Source organism: Sarcophilus harrisii, chromosome 2 (genome assembly GCF_902635505.1).
Source record: "Sarcophilus harrisii chromosome 2, mSarHar1.11, whole genome shotgun sequence".
Lineage (NCBI taxonomy): Eukaryota > Metazoa > Chordata > Mammalia > Dasyuromorphia > Dasyuridae > Sarcophilus > Sarcophilus harrisii.
The window spans coordinates 318,684,808-318,705,275 of record NC_045427.1 but is presented as its reverse complement, the minus strand read 5'-3'; the positions used below and the strand labels follow the sequence as shown (position 1 = coordinate 318,705,275).

At 34.9% G+C, this 20,468-nt stretch overlaps 1 protein-coding gene across 1 annotated transcript in view; it reads right to left on the bottom strand.

The window, feature by feature from the left end:
• The window catches only part of PRKCH (protein kinase C eta), a 258,990-nt gene that overhangs the window by 20,339 nt on the left and 218,183 nt on the right, over positions 1–20,468 (bottom strand). Inside the window, exons 11-12 of the mRNA XM_031952686.1 lie at positions 17,482–17,620; positions 13,742–13,930 (exon numbers count right to left, since the gene is read on the bottom strand). Coding sequence (XP_031808546.1) covers positions 13,742–13,930; positions 17,482–17,620 — 328 coding nt within the window. The remainder of the gene's footprint in view (positions 1–13,741; positions 13,931–17,481; positions 17,621–20,468) is intronic.

Sequence of the window (20,468 nt, the reverse complement as noted above, 5' to 3'; positions counted from 1 at the left end):
TGGCAACAACAGAAGAATGAGTCACTGTGGCCATATGTATTCTCTACCTGTGTTTTTCTACCACGGTTCTCTTCAGTTTGTGTCATCATTTCCACCAAAATTATTTTATCTGTGAGAGTATCTATCCCAGGTTTATAGGAGAGAGATGTTTTGTAACTAATTTTCTTCCTATCCTAATTTAATAAAGGCCTTTCCTAAGAGCTGTGGTCTGCCAATGGGGAAGCACCTGGGGGAGGAAAAGGAGAGAAACACTAAAAATGAAGTGCAAGGTTCTTTTCTTTCGCAACCTCTGGCTTCCAGATTATTACCCTGACACAGATGGACTGAATTGCAACTTTCAAGGGTTACCTGTGGTCATAGTTCATTATTGTTTATTCAACCAGAAAGAGAGAGATATTCATACTATTAAAAGGATAAGAAGGTATCAATATCTTTTAAACATATTAAAATCTCATTATTAGTGATTACATCCTGTGACTAATATCAAGGAGTTAGGACTGGGGAAAAGAAATAGGAGGGTGAAACAAATCTGTACCCTCTTATATTAGTACAATGCCTTACACAGTCAGTTTGTAATAAATGCACATGTTTTTTGTTGTAAAATGAAGAACACAGAAGGGTTTGTAGATGGCATGTCAGAAATAGCTTAATTCATAACACCTTTATAATTCTTTATTTTCTAGTATGAGGTCATTGGACCATGGATAGTTATTCTGTCACTACTCTATTTAAAAGTTTCATCATTTCCAGAATAAAGTATCCTTATTCTGTGATTCAATGTCCATTATAATCAGGTTCCAACATACTCTTCCAGTCTTCTAGCATACTCTCATCTGGGTTCAACTGGAATACTCATTCCACATTCTTTTGCTATCCTCTCTTGTTTCTCTCTTTATTAATGTCAATCTCCAATGTCCATCTCTTAGATTCTATGAAGGCTTCTTTGATTCTTGTCTGCCTGCCAGTCTCTCACCCAAAGGGAAGTGTATATCATAGTACTTTGTTTAGATTTTGTAGTGTTTGGGCGAGGTTCTTGGGATCAGCCCAAATCCTTGGTCTTAGTGGAAAAGTGATGAAGGCAGGACAGCCACCACGAAGCTGGTCAAAGATGGAATGTCTCTTTTCCAGTCCTTCTCAGTCCTTATATACCCTATTACAATGACATCATTACTGAATATATGTGAACTAGAGAACCATTACAACACCATGCTAAGTATATATCTGTGAACTAGAGAACCATCATCTCATCAATTCCACTGAGTTAACACCTTGTAAGTATCCTTGTTTCAAGTATACTTCTGCAGAGTTCCAACCCTCTACAAAATTTCTTTTTTGCAATGGTTCTACCTTTCATTATAATTACTCATGTCTTGTATTTCCACTATTAGAATTTACATTCCTCAGAGATGTATATTATGGTCTTGTATCACATTTGTGTCTGTTGTACAAGTACTCAGCTACTGTTTTTCTATTAAGTGCTTGACTAAAATGGCAAAACAAATTTATACATTAGACTGGGTTTTGGCCATAGGGTAGATATCCAATATTCTATAAAGCAATAAATATGTAGAATTCTGACATGATTTGTGAGTAAACTACTATAATCTTAAATGGAGTTTTAACTCCTTTCAGTTACAGGATTACATATGTGGACTAATATGATTTCCCTATAAGGAGAATATCAGTCAATCCTGCTAAAGGGTTTGCAGTGCTTTTGCATATTAATAAGCATATTTTACTAGAATTTTTTGGATCGTCTTCCATTTTATTTCTCCTTAGCTTATAATCAGGCTTCAAATTCTTCAACTCTCAATTAAGCAAGGATTATGTAATTTCTGAATTATTCCCCTCTTCCACATCTTTCCCCATATTTTTCCTTTAGAGTGGAAAAAAACAGAAAAGGAGATAAGCAGCCAACATTTTTGAATAGCTATGATAAAAGCCTTTAAGGGGAGATATTTGAAGCTGGTGACTAGAGACAGTTTGGGAATCCTTTGTAGATTTTGTTTGTTTGCCATGCTACAATTGTTTCCTGTCACTCACTAGATAAATCCTTCACCCAGAAGGATTTTTGTAAACAACGGTATAGATGTAGCTTTTCACTAAACTTTGATGATATTTTTGATACAATTAAATTTTCTATTTTCTGCATGGTTAAATATTAAATGCACTTAAAATTTTCCTTTGATGCCAAGTTTATAATGAGCTGCAAGGTTAATGAAAGGTGATCCAAGAATAGGAACCAGAAAAACCTACCAGGAGAGTACATCAAATTCTTCTTTCAAACTACCTTTATTTAAGCTAGATATCTGTGACAACCTAAAGAAAGGTGTTGACTTAAGAGAACTTTGTAGACACTGAGTTGTTATTTTTATAGACATGACTTAGAAAACTGGCATTTTTTCTCTAAGTATGTCAAGTCCCAGCCTATCAAACTCAAACCAACTATGTATGGCCTTTCCTTATTCCTTTTTTAGCAGTGGGGAATGTCAATATAATTCTGCTCTACTCTGGAAGCAAACACAGACATTATCTCCCAGGACACAATTATCTAATTTATACCATACCCACTGTAGCTCCCCTACTGTTTAGAGAGATATTTTAAAGAATCTATTCTCATAGAACTTATAACAATATTGTACTCATATCTTGAAGGAATATTAACATAGGGATCAACAGCAGTAGGTACTCAATATTCACTCAGTTTTCCATCCTTACATAAAGAGTACAATTTAAACAAATCTTCCAGAGTGGCAATTTGTCATGCCTACTATCTCCCTTTTACTGAATACTAATTGACTGAATTAACATATATAAAACTATCCTTTATATCTTATTCATATAATGGCAACACAAAGACATTTTTTCTCTATATGCATCTGATTTTCAAGCTCTTGTTTGATGGAAATAGTCCAAATTCATCTTACACACATTTAGTGTTACAGGTAGCAGTATAGCTGTTAGAAGGAGCTAGGTGGTACTGAAAATAGAGCACTAGGCTTGAAGTCCAGAAGATCTAAGACGTTCAAAGCCCATTTCAAATATTTATTAGCTTGGTCACTTTGGGGAAGTTACCTCAAACCTTTGTCTGTTTCAGTTCCTATCTGTAAAATGGGGAATCATAAAAATACCTCCCTTGCAGGATTGATGTGAGGATCAGATATTTGTAAAGTATCTAGCATAATGTCTGGCATATAGTAGGCATTTGATAAATGCTATTCCCTTCTATACTCCTTGTTATTGCTTCTGCTGCTGCTGTTGTTTGTCCTTTGTTCTCAAAGACTTCAGGGAGGTGATTCCATGACATGTAAGTGAATTGGATTTAAGTGAGGGATTTGGCCTAACAGTTAACAAAAACAGAGGTTCTTATTCCGAACTTACTGACAGAAATAAAAGTATACATTGATTCTGATATCTTTAGGGCATTTTCAGGAAGTCTGAGCAATAGAGGAAAAAAAAATCCACTAAAATTTATCATCTACCTAGGTGTACCATATCAAGGTAGAGAGGGTACATCTTAAGGGTAACTTAGTTGATTTCTAACCTATTATTCTGAGAAACCTTTACAATCACAAATGCTGTACAGAAGCTCTTCTTCCAAAGAGTCTCAAATATTCTCAAAACAGTTTGCTAATTCTGAAAATAACTTCATGGAGTCATAGTTATATGAGGAAATAGTGGTGCAAATGACTATCAAAATCCTTCCCAAGAATGCCAGCATACTGTTTTTCTGATTTTTGCGCTTCTACTTTCTCACCTTTGTTGCTGTCCCCTTCTTATTTAGATTATATTTTACAGAAGCCTCTTTACAATGTTTTTGGAAGGTATATCAGATATAAAGAAGATTTTTCAAAACATTAATTGACAATGCTGAGTGCACATACACACAAAAGCTGGAAAAACACCACCAGCAAGCTCATCATGGAATAATTTTTATTTTTCTCAAAAAATAATGTGAGACTGTGAGAATTAGGAAGTAATTTATAAACCACAACAATGATTTCTAAAGGAAAAAACCAATTACCTCAGGGAGGGAGGAAGAAGTGGGGGAAATTTGCCATTAAAAAAAGAAAAAGATCAAGTAGATACAATATTTCAGGAACACTGGTCTTGTGTCCCAAGAAAATTCTGGGAATTTATGTCAGGAAGTTTGTGAGAAAGAAAAACAAGAACTAATCCAACCCCCTAAGAAAGAAGAGTCAGAATTTAGATGACAAAGGCAAGGGCAGAGAACAGCAAATCAAAGCAGAGTAGATTTTTTTTTTCTTTTTAGAAGGATAAGAAATGATGGATCTTGACCTACCAATATATTTGATTTTGCACCTTTTATATGAATTTTTTGTTCTTTTTTCCACTTTTTGAGTCTACTAAATGATTTCTGATTATCTTTCACCCACACATTAAAAAAAAAGGTGATTTGACAGATGACAAACTAGGTGGGATAATTTGGGGAAATGTGGCACTTCCTAGGAGTTACTGAAGGAATGGAACTGAAGAAGTCATCAGAGCATTCAATCTGGCATGAGAGTTTGAAAAAAAAAAAAATCCATATGAAACTTTAAGATGTCTTTTACCAAGAGTGAGTTGGTAATATATAGATAAAATGATGGCATGTGGGGGGAGGAAGGAACAGTTGAAATAGGAGAAAATGCTGATGAAACATTGGAGATGTTTTAGAAACATGGAGATAAAGGCAATTCCCATCTGCTGCAGCAGTTCAGATGGAAACAGTGGTGGCCAAATTAAGAAGATGATTCTAAGAACAGGACACCCAGGTCTAGATACATAGAGAGACAGACAGATAAATATATATACAGAGAGAGAGAGAGAGAGAGAGAGAGAGAGAGAGAGAGAGAAAGAGAGAGATACATAGATAGATATACAAAAATACTCAAAGGTTAGACAATAAGAAAGAGGATCTATAGTTGTTAATTCAAAACAGAAAATTTGATCTAAAATGTATCATTTAGTTGGCAAAGCTTGACTATATAAAAAACAGATTAGATAAAAGGGGGCGAAGTAGAATGAAATTGTATATTAAGAAGACCATCTGTTTAATTAATGATGGGAAAGGAAGAAGTAGAGGGCATTTGGATGAAAATTTGTAAGGATATACTATATACTCCCTGAACAGAAAAAGTAAATATATGAGAGTCAGAAAAAAGATCATAAAAATCTGGCAAAAATACTGAAATAAATCTGTGTTGGAAGATTTTGAATACTAGCCATCACAGAGAGATCTAATTTCTGTCAAAAGAAGTTGATAGGTTTTTGATTCACTTTAATGATTAATTTCATCATTCAAAATGTGAAGAAACCAACAAGGAAAATCTATTCTGTATAATGTGATTCTTGCTAATAGAAAATAACTATTTATTGGAGTGAGAATGATGGGAGCCTTAGGGAAAGAGATTGCTCTTTCTTTTATAGTTTGTAATAAAGGAAAGAAAATTTAGATTTAGTTTGACTTGCATCCTAGATTCTGGGAAATCAGGTAGAAAAAAGGTTAAAGGAAAGAAAGGCTAATTTTATGGCCTAAAATTAATTCTACTAGGGAAGTCATCCTAGGAGAACTGAGAAACTTTTAGGAATGATATTCTAAAGAAACAAAAGGAAACAATTTCAATGAGGAAGAAATATATACCTACATACATACATACACACACACATATATATGATACATATAAATGTATATGTATGCACACATTTCTATATATGCACACACACACGAACACATAGACATTTATGTATACATAAACATAGCTATCCTTCAATCTAACTATAGGAGATTGAGATATTTACAGAAAATGGAATCAGGGACAGGAAATGTAAGTCTAATATATAAGCCTGTAAAAACTGTCAAGAGTAGGGGGCAGCTAGGTGGTGCAGTGCTTCAAACTCCAGCCTTGAAGTCAGGAGGACTTCTCAGAAATGTATATTATGGTCTTATATGAGTTCAAATCTAGCCTCAGACACTAAACACATCCTAGTTGTGTGACTCTGGGCAAATCACTTAGCCCCAATTGCCTCAACAACAACAACAAAAAAAATGTTGAGTTCTAAAAGTCAGAAGGAGCTGAAGATGGAGAAGAAACCTAACAACAACAATAAGGTTTTATTTTAGCTCTATTTGGGAAAAGAGAAAGTTATAAGGAGGAATAGAACTTTTTCTTGGGGTCAACTGGACAATGATAAAGTGACAGTAGAAAGAATTTTTATTTTGCTTCTTTCTTCTCTAAAGGGAAATGACCTTCTCATTATAAACAGAACAAAAATTGCCACAGGATTGGTGACTGGCCAATGTTCTCCAGACTAAAAAAACAAACAAAGTGAAATAGGTCTGCCAACTGTGATTCCTAGGTAAATTCTGGAATGGATTACTAAAGAGATGGCTAGAGAAGAAAAAAGAAAGTAATTATGATTACAAGAAACTCAATAGTACATTTAAAAAGGATATAGAGTCAAATGACCTTTGCCATTTATTGAGTGATCTTGGTTAAGTTATAACCTCTTTGGGCCTCAGTTTCTTTATCTGCAAAATGAAGCCATAGGATTGAATTAAGGACTTTTCTAGATCTAAATCTATGAAATCTTTGCTTCAAAGAGTCAGACTGAATTGATCAAGAATGGGCCTAACAAACTATTTTTGTTTTCTTTTTCTGAAAGGAATCCTTAACTCATACATTAAGCAATAGTATAGACAGAATTTATTTATATTTCAGTAAAGCATTTGATAAAATATCTCATATTGTTATTGTAGAAGAGATGAAGAGCTGTGGACTAGATAGCAGTACAATTAGATGGATTAAGATCTGGTTGAATGGTCAGACTCAAATAGTATAAATTTATAATTCAAAGTCAACTTAGCAGGGTTTCTCAAATAAAGTGCCAGGTATCTGGGCTAGGCTCTGTGTTGATTAATATTTTTAACAAGGACTTGAATATAGGTCAAATTTGTAGATGACACAAAACTGGAAGGGACAATGGAAGACAAAGTGTTGGAATCCAAAGAGATAATGACAAGTTAAAGCACTGGGCTGAATCTAACAAGATAAAGTTCAATAGGGATAAATGAAAAGTCTTATACTTGGGTTCAAAAAATCAACTTTTTTATTACAAGAAGGGGGATACATTATTAAGCAGCCGTTTGGAAATGTTCTAGAAATTCTGGTGGGGTACAAGTTCAGCATCAGTCATCATGATAGGGTAGCCAAGAAGCCAATACTACACTACAGGAAGCATAGGTGAAAGGAACAAAAAGAAAACAGTCCCTTTGTATTCTGCCCTGGTCAGAACAAATCTGAAATACTGTGTTTAGTTCTGGGCACTACAAAAGTAAGAGGTCTAATGAATTGTATAGCATTAAAGGAATGTAACCAGGATGGTAGAAATCAAATCAATTATCATAATGCTTGACTTATGGAAGGTTTTAAGTTCAAGCCATATGAGACTCTATTGAAAGAACTAGGGTTTATTTAGTCTGGAGAATAGAAGATTGCTGGATTATATTCACTACCTTCAAAAAATCCCTGATTTTTATTTCTCTTGTTCTGCCAGTAACTTTCTAGGTAAACTCAAAAGATGCTCACTATATAGTTATTTTTCTGATCCATAAAAATGAAAACAATGGGCTACAATTCAAATCCAATCCAACAAAATTTAATAAGCATTTCTTACTATGCAGAGTGCTCTGGGAAGTACAAAGAAAATAAAATTGTTTGCAATCAAGAGATGATAGACAAATAACTCCAGAGTTAATATCTTAATATCCTAATCTTTCCAATACCAGAACATTATTTTTGTGCTCTATTCTTCCAAATGATAAGCTCTCCTTGTAGTACTTTATCTCACTGGATGTTATAAGGTTCAAATGAGCTAATGTATGTAATGTATTTGGCAAAGCTTTGCTTCATGAATCTGAGCTATCATCATCATTATTATTACTCTCCCCTCTTTTGTACATGAAGTTTGACTTTATATCACAAACTCTCAATAAGAGCTTGTTTCTAGGTAGCAGCTGAACAAGAACTGACAGCTGTTAAAGAATGGGGCCAAATGGTCTAAATATAACTTCATGCTTCAAGCACCAAGTAGTGACTCACACTATGCTTTGCTGTTGTATTAAATTCAACATGCTCTTAATTTCAGAATTTAAAAAAAAAATTCTTTCACTTGATCACTCTCTATTTTTTCAAAATGCCAGGTCTCTGAAAACAACTGTATTTCTTTATCCATGGCATTTAAGCTTATAGTTTTAAAGATAAATACATTTTTTTTCTAGGCATGTAATTAAAAATGTTAACAATTCCTTCCAGAAATCCATCCAGTCAGCCCAAAGTATAAGATGTCACAGTTTTTTTTTTTTTTTTTGGGGGGGGGGTCTTCAACAGAACAGAAACATAGTGCTCCACTGATACTTTGGAAAAGAACCTCTATAAAAAGCATTAATCATGACACTAGTTGCCACTCTCCTACTGCCGGCATCAAAGAAACAGAAGGAAGCATGTTCATCATGACTTTCATGGATTTCTTAAAGACAATTCATGTTGCTACAATTAAGCTTATCACATGAACTAGAGGGTCTGTTTCTAGAATAATGATTATCCATAGGTATTCATTGACAAGATTTTTTTCAGTATTAAAAGAAAATCCTCAAATTTGATCACATACATATTCAAAGATAAGGATTACAGAAATGGTATATTTAGTGAGAAGAGGCAATGTCTTTCTATTCAAAGGGTAGTTACAGCAGTAATTCTAGGAACCTATTTTCCACTTCCATCAAAAGTTAGACAAAAGGAAGAAGGTTTACTTTAAAGCAGAGAGAATCTACAATTTACAAATAAGAACTCTCACTTTGAGAACTGTGAGATACTGGAATGAGTTGACAAATGAGACAATGAAGTCCTTTCTGTAAATTTAACTAAAAATAAGTGTAGCTAATCTGGGTGCCATCCTATTCAGGGGTATGGAGACTTCAGTATTTAAATTCATCATGTCTCTCTTCATTGTCACCTATGATTTTGCTTCTTCAGAGAGCATGATGTTCCATGTTTTTCAGCCACATAATGGGTTTAATTGAAAGAATATTGGTGTTGAAGAGAGAGACTTGATTCAAATAATCAGATCAGGTTCTTCACTCAATATAAAATAATACAAGCTAATATTATATAGTACTTTAAAGTTAACAATCATTTTACATAGTATGTGATCTCATTTGATCATCGCATTAACCTTGTGATGGATATACTATTTTTATCTTCATTTTACAGATGAGGAAACTGAGGTTGGGAGAGGTTCAGTGATTTGCTCAAGCTCAGAGAGGTAGGATTTCAAAGTCATTTTCCAAACAGTAAGTCCAACATTCTAACCACTACATCACCAGACTGCCCTAGCTTGGAACATTTGTGGGGCATCTGGAATTTAGCTAGCTATATGTCTCTTCATCTTTTTGTAGCAGGCCAAAGAGATGAGGGACTCAGGGAAGGCTATGAGGTAGAGAATGCATACACTTTGCATCATTTTTATATCACCAAACATACCCATTAAATTAGTTGTTTGTAGGTAGACTATCAAAAAAAATCTAATATTTGATTTAACTTAATGTGAGACTTTTTTTATAATTCTCTGAAATTCTTAAACTTGAATTGCATAGACTAGATCTGTGGTATCAAAATTAAACATAAATGGATCTCTAGAGGCCACATATTGACAGAAAATTAATTAACATTATTATGTTGTTTTGAGTTTTTATATTGTTAAACATTTCCTATTACATTTAATTTCGGTTCTGATTCCATTTTGGAGTTCTGAAGTCTAAGGGTCTTGAGTCTGATACCTCTGAACTAGATAAACTCTTAAAAAATCTTTTCTAGGGGCAGCTAGGTGGCACAGTGGATAGCGCACCAGCTCTGAAGTCAGCAGGACCTGAGTTCAAATGTGTCCTCAGACACGTAACACTTCCTAGCTGTGTGACCCTTGTAAAGTCACTTGATCCCAATTGCCTCAGAAAAAAATAAACAAATAAATAAATAAATCTTTTCTAACCCTAAAGGGCCACATGTGATAAGAAAACAGGTAATTACATTGTTTCTTAAAGGTAAGTAACATACTTAATACTTCTGTGTTCCTTATAGTACCTAGAACAGTGACACACACATGTGAATTTAATACATATTTGTTGATTAAATAAATTAGTATAATAGTCTAAAAAGTTAAATTCTGGTATAATAATTTCTTTCATTAAATTTGACTATATTTTTATAATGTTTAAAAATAGTACTGTGAATGGCTAACATTGCTATTATTATTATTAATAACAATATTACCGAGAGATTTGGAAAGGAGGTCACAGTGTTCTGTTAATTACACAAAGATTCTGGGTTACTGGACTTAGGAACTGATAATCAAATGTGCTGTTTGTTCCAGACTTGACAGCATGATTAGGATATATTATCACAGATTTGGTGACCAAGGTTAACCACACACAAACAGCATCAGTAAATTTCTTTATAGGACAACAAAAACTTCATGGGCTATGACTATTAAATTTTATAATGACTCATAGCACATCCCCAACCCATCTACTTTGAGTGTTCCTAGACGATGAATGTTGCATAAATATGCTTTTCTGAAAGTTAGTTCTTATCACCTGGCTCACATCCCACTCTATGCCTTATAAGGAGTGACTGAAAGCACTAGGGATGTTTAACTTGAAGACAGTGCCATGGTAGAAGCCATGGTAGCTTTCAGTATTATATTTCAGACCCTAATATGTCAGTCCATTTAGCATGATGACAGAATAATAATGGATCAAAGTATGGCAGCAAATCTACTACACACAGGTCATCATGGGTATTTAAATTTACTTTGTTTCCCCTTCATTGTCCTTTAAGCTAGTTGCAATTTTGATTCTTCAGCGATCAGAGTATTCCATGCTTTATGGACATATAATGGGGAAAATGTTGGTGTTGAAAAAGGGAACTTTTAAATCAGCTAGTAGTTTTGGATTATTGAAATAGTAATCTGATATAAACAGTCGCTATTCAGAAGATTGAGACCCAAGGGTAGTTCCTTCACGACATGGGCTCTGATATAAATAGTGAAGCAAATGGTTAGGAGATTGTAGAGAAAATACTAGAGAAAAAAGGAGAGAAATAAGAACCAAAACAGGTGAGCATTTGGAACTGATGAAGCAGAACATAGGGAGTATACAAAAGGTGAGACCAATTTATTTGCTCTCTTTCCTTTATGACTACAAGGATATAGGGTTGCTTTGAGCTAGTGTGAGAATCAGGTAAGGGGAAAGGCAGGTGCTCAATTCCGCCCAAATCCCACAAGTACAAGCACTCCATGGGGCTAGCAGGGGTCCTCAAACTAGGCCACAGGCCAGATGCAGCAGCTGAGGACGTTTATCCCCCTCACTCGGGGCTATGAAGTTTCTTTATTTAAAGGCTCACAAAACAAAGTTTTTGTTTTTACTATAGTCCGGCCTTCCAACAGTCTGAGGGATAGTGAGCTGGCCCCCTATTTAAAAAGTTTGAGGACCCCTGGGAAGCTTCAAGAATATAGCCACCTCCAACTTTCTTGTGGTTACTCTTTCCTAAAATCAGGCCCATAGTTATTCTGAAGTAGATGGGTGCAGACAGTGATTTTATTCATGCAGTAGATCCAGAAGTTTCATCAGAGATTCCAATGGCAAAAGTCAGTTTCAGAGTGTATTGGAAAGAGCATCAACTAGAGGAATCAGCAAGTAACCGAGCAGCAACCTTGAGATGGAAGTGCTCAAACTTTATGGAAATTCCAAGATCCAGAGATACTGCAGGGGAGTATCAAAGGGACTGATCCCAGCAGAAGCTGATCTTGGTAATGGGCCATTGTATCAGAAGAGCTACAGCTGGCATATTTCTGTTCCCATAAAACAGGAAGGGGGAACAGAGATAATCAGGATCAGTGGCATGCTCTGTCTCAATAGCAGATGATCCATCCAAAAGTTCATTGAGAAATCTATAAAGGGGAAAAAAGAATTTCCAGGGCCAGTGGGGAAGAAGCTACCTTTTGCATACTTATTCTTTATAGGCGTGTCTCACTTTCATTGAATTTTGAGTCCCCCTTCCCCCCCCATGGGCCAGAACTCTGAATTTGAAACAAGGTGCTAAGTCAGAGGAATTGATAGAGACAATGGTTATTTAGCATGGTGGTTAACAGTTCTCTAGTTCAGTACATGTACTTAGTACTTAATATAATTCCACAAGATTCACATTTAGGATAAAAGACCATATAAGCTCAGACAAACTCAGTCAGAATCAGAACTAGGGAAGACAGAGAAGTGGTGGCAGGCTCTCCTCCTTCCCTTCTCCACTGAAACCAAAATCCGGAAGGCCTCCAGAAAACTAACCGAGCTACAAGTGAAGGACTTTGAAGGAGACAATAAAGGATTTGGACTTTAATCCCTGGCTGCATTTGTGGTTATTACTGAACTGAAAAGAAGGCTGCCTCCAGAGATCTCAAGAAAACCTCAACAGAGAACATTACATTTTAGAGAGAATATTACACCCCCCAACCTTGACTACAAGCAGAAAGTATACCCCTTATGCTGAGGGAAATGTTTTGAATTAATTCGTTTACTTCCTGGTGAATCTCCTTAATAAATGATAATAGAATCTTGCTGATTGATTAATAATCTGAAGAATACCAGCAGCAGGTTCATGAAAGACAGCATTAAGACTAATCTCATAAAAAATAACCTACAGAATCATGGTATTGAGACAACTAACACTTTATCCACAAATGGGAACATCTATTGTAACCTTCCATTTCCACTTTGCAAAGAAAAATCTTTCATGACACTTATGAATTTTTTGGCATAAACATGTCTTTCTATTTTATGCTTCTTTTGAAACAGATAATGAAGAGATCTTTAAACACAAATATTATTATCTCAAAGAATTATAAACCATTTCAACATATGGTTAGATTTTTTTTATTCTGTTCTTCATTAATTAAAAAAATTGTTAATTGTTTTTCTCTATAATTGGTTTCCTTTGTAATGTATTTTATTTTATATATTTAAAAACATTATTCTGAGAAGTTCATAGGTATTTTGATGTCACTAAAGGTTAAGAAACCCTTGTACTTAATAAACGTGGGACAATCCCCTCTCTTTAAGACTTAATTTATAATTTTGAGGAATATAATATGACACCTTATATATATTCAAAAAAGACCTTCCCAACTACTGTCTTTTGGAATTTGAATTCTTCATCCTGAGTTTAATTATCTTAATTCAGAACACTTAAACCTTTCATGAGACCTGAAAATAAGTCAAAGTAAGAAGGGAAAATGAGCTGCAGAATTGCTGAAAAACTACTTTGACAAATCCAATGGAAAGAGTGCTATGTAAGATACTACTGAGTTGTATTAACCAAGACACTGCTACACAGAGAAGAAAAAGAAACAAAAGCTACAAGCAGAAGAAACATTTTGGGTATTTGGAAACCTGTAAGCAAACCTGAACTAACTACTGCTACTTTTTTTAGCCAAGGAAAAGATATTTTAGAGTAGGAAAATAACCTTTATCTATAACTCTTGGATGATCTTTTAATCCCTTTGGGTCAAATATGGAACTTCCAAAAAAAAGAACCCTAAAGAGTTACTATTAAGAAATAGAGAAAAACTACATATGAAAGATGCATTAAGCTGGTAAAGTTAGTCAAATAATGTTGAAAAGAATAAAACTTACAGCTTTTAAGATTCCCGTGGCATCCTCATGGAGCCATGTAGGGTAAACAACTTCATCATTCAATATGGCTTCAAAAAGATCATCTTCATTTTCAGCTTCGAAGGGAGCATGGCCACACAGCATCTCATAGAGCAGCACTCCCATTGCCCACCAATCCACAGCAGGACCATAGAGCATTTCCTGGAGAATCTGTAGACCAGATGAAGTGATGTAATTAAGGTAGGCTTTAAATTTTTAATTAATGAGTAAAATTTTAAATCCAGAAGAGATCATCACACTACTGCCCTTTTTTCCCTCTCACTGAAAGTAGTACTTTCCATACTAGGTCTCCAAAAATAATCACCATCACCTCCTCAAGTCTACCTATTGACTTATTTACCTTTGAACTCTGAGGCTGAGATGTTCTAACCAGCAAGTGATACCAGCTCACCACATATAACCATCCTGGGTATCTTAACTATATGTATTGCTGCTATCTATAAATTTATCTCCCATATCTCCCCTTTTTATCTTGCTCAGCATGGCAACTGACTGCCCTATGGATTTATTTACTGTCCCTAAGACTCCATAGACCCAAACCTTTTCCTCTAGATACCACTCCCTTACATGCACTGTCTCCTCTTATAAGAATAAAACTCTGTGGCCTGAAGGACAATCCCATTTTTCTATTTGTATCACCAGTGCTTACTACAGTATTGCATATAAGGCTTTTATTCATTTATTCATTCATTTGTCCATTCATCTATCTATCTAACCAATCAGTCCAATTCCTAAGACCACTGAAGATCACTTCTCCAGTTGGTGGCAGACCAGAACTAGATCTCAGATTACCTGGTTATCTGTCCAGTTTTCTATATCTAAATTAGAAAACATCACATTAAAATGAACTAGTTTCTTATGTGTTCCCACTAAAGCTCTACTCTTAAATGTTTCCCTGTGGATGCCTCAGAATAATCTGCTCATGCAATCCTAATCAAATATTTATAGACTCAAGTCAGCTATTTGACATAAAGGCCACCAGATATAAACACAAAAGGCTTTTCAAAAATGTCAATACAAAGAAGAGCAGCCAGGTAATGACTCAGACTGAGGCCCTGCCCAGTGGCTCTCTTGTCTCATCATTATACAGTGAACAAACTTACCTTTAAGGTCCAGACCTTTTTCTCACATTCTCTGTATCTATGTAGGCCTTTGTTTAAAGGCTTTTTAAAGGTTACCAATTGTCCAGTACAAGGAAACACAGAACATAAAAGATAGTACAGTACGCTAGATTTATTTGGAGAATATATAATAAAAAAAGGCAGTCAGGGATGACGGGAATAGGCCGGGTTCTCTGGAACAACAACCAGAATTAGGTGCTCCAAATTAGACAAGTCTGTGGGAATTTTTATAGGGCTCTTATCTTAGTTGAACAGGAACAAGCATTGATGGGAGGGAGCAAGGAACATGAATTGAAGCTAGGCAAGAGATTTGGAGGAGGGGGGAAGTGCAAAAAAGACTAATGGTAGATGCTTGCTATTCAAACTTCTTTCCAAAGGTTTATAGCTCTTATTGCTGGTTTTATTTTGACAGAATGACTTAAGTTTGGGGCTTCTTCATTCAGTGGGATGGGAAGGCTACTGAAGTTATTACACCCTCACAGAGTCCTGGCTTTCAAATAATGACTGTATCTCTGGGAGGGAGGGAGACTCTCATGTAACAACTGCCATGATTTGAACTGTGTGAGAAATTTTAATTGAATGAACTTCAAAGAAAGAGAAGCTGCTGAGTCATGGCAGTAAAAGGGAGAATCTGAAAGCAGGAGTGGGGAGCAAACCATGCTCCCCAAATTTCCTATCCAATTCAGATCAGGGTTTTGTTGTTTATTTAACAGCCTCTGGGTTTTTCTCCGTCCTTTATCCAAAAATTTAGTACCTAGCTCACTATCTTCCACTGAACCTTAACTCTTCTCCTGACTTAATACTTTTGTTATTGTTGTGTCACGTCCAACTCTTCAGAGATCACGTTTGGAGTTTTCTTGGCAAAGATTCTTGAGTGGTTTCCTTTTCTAGCTCATTTATAGATGAGCAAACTGAGCCAAAAAAGTTCACATAGCTAGGAGATGTCTGCGGCTGCATTTGAACTGAGGTCTTCTTGACTCCAGCCTGGTGATCTATCCACCATGCCACTAAATTTTTTTACTTCATCATCTTTGTACTTCAATATGCATATGGACAATTCCTTAAACTCCCTAATTTTTCAATTCATTAGTCTTCCTTGACCTCAGGCACATACCTGGATGGTCACATTCTATAGCTCCCCATTACCCCACAATTGATTAGTGATCTAGGCTATTGATGTCAAAAAAAGAAACAGATCCTTATTGCACTTAATTATTTTTCAGATCACCTCTGCTCTAGGAAACTTTAAGATGATAAGTTGCAAGGAAATTACTGATCTTTATTGATAAAAGGAATTTCCTCATCATGAAGTTCTTTCTAACAGTAAAATCACAGTTTCATCTCCTATCTCTCTCTCTATATCTTTTTTGTCTTTCCTACAGAATGTAAACCCCTCCTATCAATTGGGGAATGATTGAACAAATTGTGGCATGTGGTTGTGATGGAATACTATTATACTGTAAGAAATGATGATGGGTATGATTTTATTTTATTTATTTATTTTTTGCTGAGGCAATTGGGGTTAAGTGACTTACCCAGGATCACACAGCTAGGAAATGTTAAGTGTCTGAGGTCAAATTTGAACTCAGGTCACCCTGACTTCAGGGCTGGTGCTCTACTTAGCTGCCCCAAGGGTTATGATTTTAGAAAATCTGGGAAGACTTATAAGAACTGATGCAAATTACAAAGAGCACAACTCGAACAATATTGTATACAATAATAACACTATATTAATGATAATCAAAGCTGTGAAAGGCTTAGCTACTTTGATCCATACAATGATCCACAACCACTTCAAAAGACTTATGAAAAAATACTATCCACCTCCAAAGAGGGAACTATGAACTGAGTACATATTCAAATATTATTTCTTTCTAAGTTTTTCTGTTTTTTCCTTCCTTCTTTCCTTCCTTCCTTCCTTCCTTCTTTTCTTCCTTCCTTCCTTCCTTTCTTCTTTTCTTCCTTCTTCCCTCTCTTTCTTCGTGGCTAACATGGAAATGACTTCAATAATGGGTATTCTATGTCTTGCCTTCTACATGAATTGAGGAGAGAGTAGAGGTAGAGAATTTGTAAATGAAAACAAAAATAATTAAATTAAAAAAAGATTTTGAACTTGAAACTAGGAATTGTTTCTTTTTTGGATTTTGTAACCCCAGCAACTAGGACAATGACTAGAATATAATAGTGCTTAATAAATGTTTGCCAATTGACTGATCACAAGGGAATCCTTTCAGTTCTGCTGAAAAATAGTTGGGAGAAGATGAGAAAGAGTTAAATAGGAAAGGAAATATAGGAAAGAGGCAAAGAGAATAAAGAAGAAGATCATGGTAATGCTATTCTTCTTTTACCTTTCAGGTAGGTACCCTATAGCTTGTGCAATGATCTTTTGTATTCAGTTTAGATCAGATTGTCATGGAGTCTGCCCTTTCTCCATAAAATGAACTTGCTTTAGAGTGTCATTGGTTCAATCCTCACTGGTCCATGTTGCCATCAACCTGAGTTAGTCTGAGGCCTATGACTTCTAACCACAGAATTATTGCATGTAATCTCTTGAAACTGTAACTTGTGAGACTGGCTCACCTCTGGGGCAATGTAGTCAGGTGTGCCGCAGAATGTTGCAGTGGTGATGCCTTCACAGATGCCCTCCTTGCACATTCCAAAGTCGGCCAATTTACAATGACCTTCGTGGTCCAACAATACATTATCCAGTTTCAGATCTCTGGAATAAACAAAGAACAATTAGTCACAAAAGCTGTTGAGTGTATTGGGATAGCTGTTGAAAAGAAATGGCACATGACATGTCATGAGTCAAGTCAATGGCACTAGCTTATACCAGATAGTGTAAAAGCAGGTAGTGGGGAAGTTACTCCATTTGGATCAAGAATACTTTTGGCCTGCAAATCTGCATATAGACATTTTGCTAGAGCCATGCTATCAGACTACAAGAAGATATATTTTTACAGTAACTATAATGAAAAGGTAATACGGAAATGACCAATAAAAACAATTGAACTAAATATAAGATAAATATCATAATTGCAGTTTCAGTGTGTAGATTATTAATATTTTGACAAAACAAAAGAACAAAACATTTGAACATTTTATCAAAATAAAATGAAATAAAAATTCCCATGTATTTGTCCCTTTCAAATTTCAAAAAACATTGATTATATACTATCTTTGTTTTTTTTTTTTTAAAGGTAAAGAAGGAATATGCAATTCTTAAACTGCCAGTTTCACTTTTTATCTTTTATATAGCATTAACTCTATGATGGACACTACGGCCTTTAACAATTATTATTTTATTTGATCCTCACAACCACCGTAGGACGTATATACTATTATCATCCCCATTTTAAGAAACAAAGGTTAAGTGACTTTCTGAGAGTCAAGCAACTACTACATGTCAAAGCAAGAAACTGAATCCAATGATTTTCTGAATCCAAAGCCTCCTTTCTATTTACTATGGCAACTTGACTCATACTACATTAATCTCTCTTACCTTATTTAGCGATATTCCACCACTTTGGACAGAGTCCATTTCTAGCTTTTATTACAAATAAAGTCACTGAATTTTTTAAAAGATAGGTTCATTTCCCCCTTTAATTATATTTTCAAGTTAAAGGGCAACAGTGTAAGATCAACAACTATGATCAGTTTTGTGATCTTAATTTGACAGGCTGTTGTACAAAATTTTTCACTGATTTATTGTCTCACTAACAATTTAACTAGTACCTTTTGCCTTACTGCCTCATTATGATTGTTTTTAAACTTCTTTTGTTCAGTTTAATGGATATAAGGTAATATTAAAAGATGTTTCAATGTGCTTTTCCTCTAACTGAATGTTTTTTTATATTTTTATATTTTATCATTTACATAATTTTTCATATATAAGTAAATGTAGCATACTAAAAAGTACAATATAAATGGTGGTAGTTATTATTTCTCCATTGGTGAATTTATATTAATCTTACAGTAGATATACGTGGGTTGCAGATTCTGAATGGCAGTACTTTGTTTGATATATTTATTCTACATACTTTCCCAATCTGTCTTCTCTATTTTTATTTTAGAGACGTTGCTTTTTGTCCTGCAAAATCCATTTTTTCTTTGCCTCCAACTGATGTAGTTTTCAATATCATGATCATTACTTTATTGAGTAATTATTACTTTTATCCTCCTCATAATTAAGGCAAATATAAAATCTCTTTTCTCCCAATTTTTTATTTTTAAAGAAATCTATTTAGATCATTAAACTAGTTTGATTTTACTAAACAATGGCGTATTGCATGAAGTTGGAGATAAATACCTAATTTTACTGTTTTTAAAAACTAAGTTATGATTCTTAGAAAAGTTTTTAAATGACATTATGATGATAACAGTTCACATTTAAATATTATTTTATAAATTACAAAGTACTCTTCTAGTATCAACTCTCTGAAATAGGTGGTAACAAGAATTATTCCATCTTGTAGATGAGGACATTTAAGTTTACAGATGTTATGTGATTAGTTCAAAGTTATGCAGTAGACAAATGTAAAGCTGGAACTTTGACACAGGTCTTTTGACTCCAAATTCAATGATCTTTCTATTAAGATTCATTGCCTCTAGCACTTCACCTTGGGCAAATCACAACCTCTAAAGGCCCCAGTAACCACAAATACAAAATGAGAGGGTTGAACTAGATGACTTCTGAGATCCCTTTCAATCTATGATACTAATTTGTTTATTGTCCTTTTATTAGGTCAGTTGTATTGAACTTAGCATTAGGAATTAAGGGTAGTGGGCACAATAGGGCAGCTAGTAGGTGCCATAGGGCATAAAATGCTGGGCCTGGAGTCGGGAAGATCCATCTTCCCATGTTCAAATCCAGCCTCACTTAGTAGTTGGGTCACCCTGAGCAAGTCATTTCCACCCTATTTGCCTCAGTTTACTCATCTGTAAAGTGAGCTGAAGAACCATTTCAATATCTTTGCCAAGCAAACCCCAAATGAGTCATGAAGAGTCGGACATAATTGAAATGACTGAAGCACAAGAACTCATCTATAAATATCACATCAATTGAGATGTGATCAATTTAGATCAGATTACCATGGAGTCTGCCCTTTCTCCATAAAATGAACTTGCTTTAGAGTTCATTGATTCACTCCTCACTGATCCATGTTGCCATAAACCTGAGTTAGTCTGAGGCCTGTGACTTCTAACCACAGAATTGGCTCACCCTCCTTGCATATTCATTGTAGGCTCAAATAATTCATCCTGAGTTATGAACAAATGTGATTAATGTGAATATTAGAACATACTCTTATATAAGGGTTTCAAGCATGCGTTCCCATTTATAACATACATATTTTTTTGTCTGTGGTCTGGATGAGTGTTTTTAGTAGGATTGGGAATTTCTTTCTAGTGAGGAAAGTCCTTCTACTTATGAGGACTAGAAACTATTCTGAAACTCAGAATTTTAGTTGCCTTAGTAATCAAGGAGTTAAATGACTTGCCTAAGTGCCACATAGCCAGCATGTGTAAATGTTAAGATATGATTTATCTGACTCCAAGGTTAACTCTCT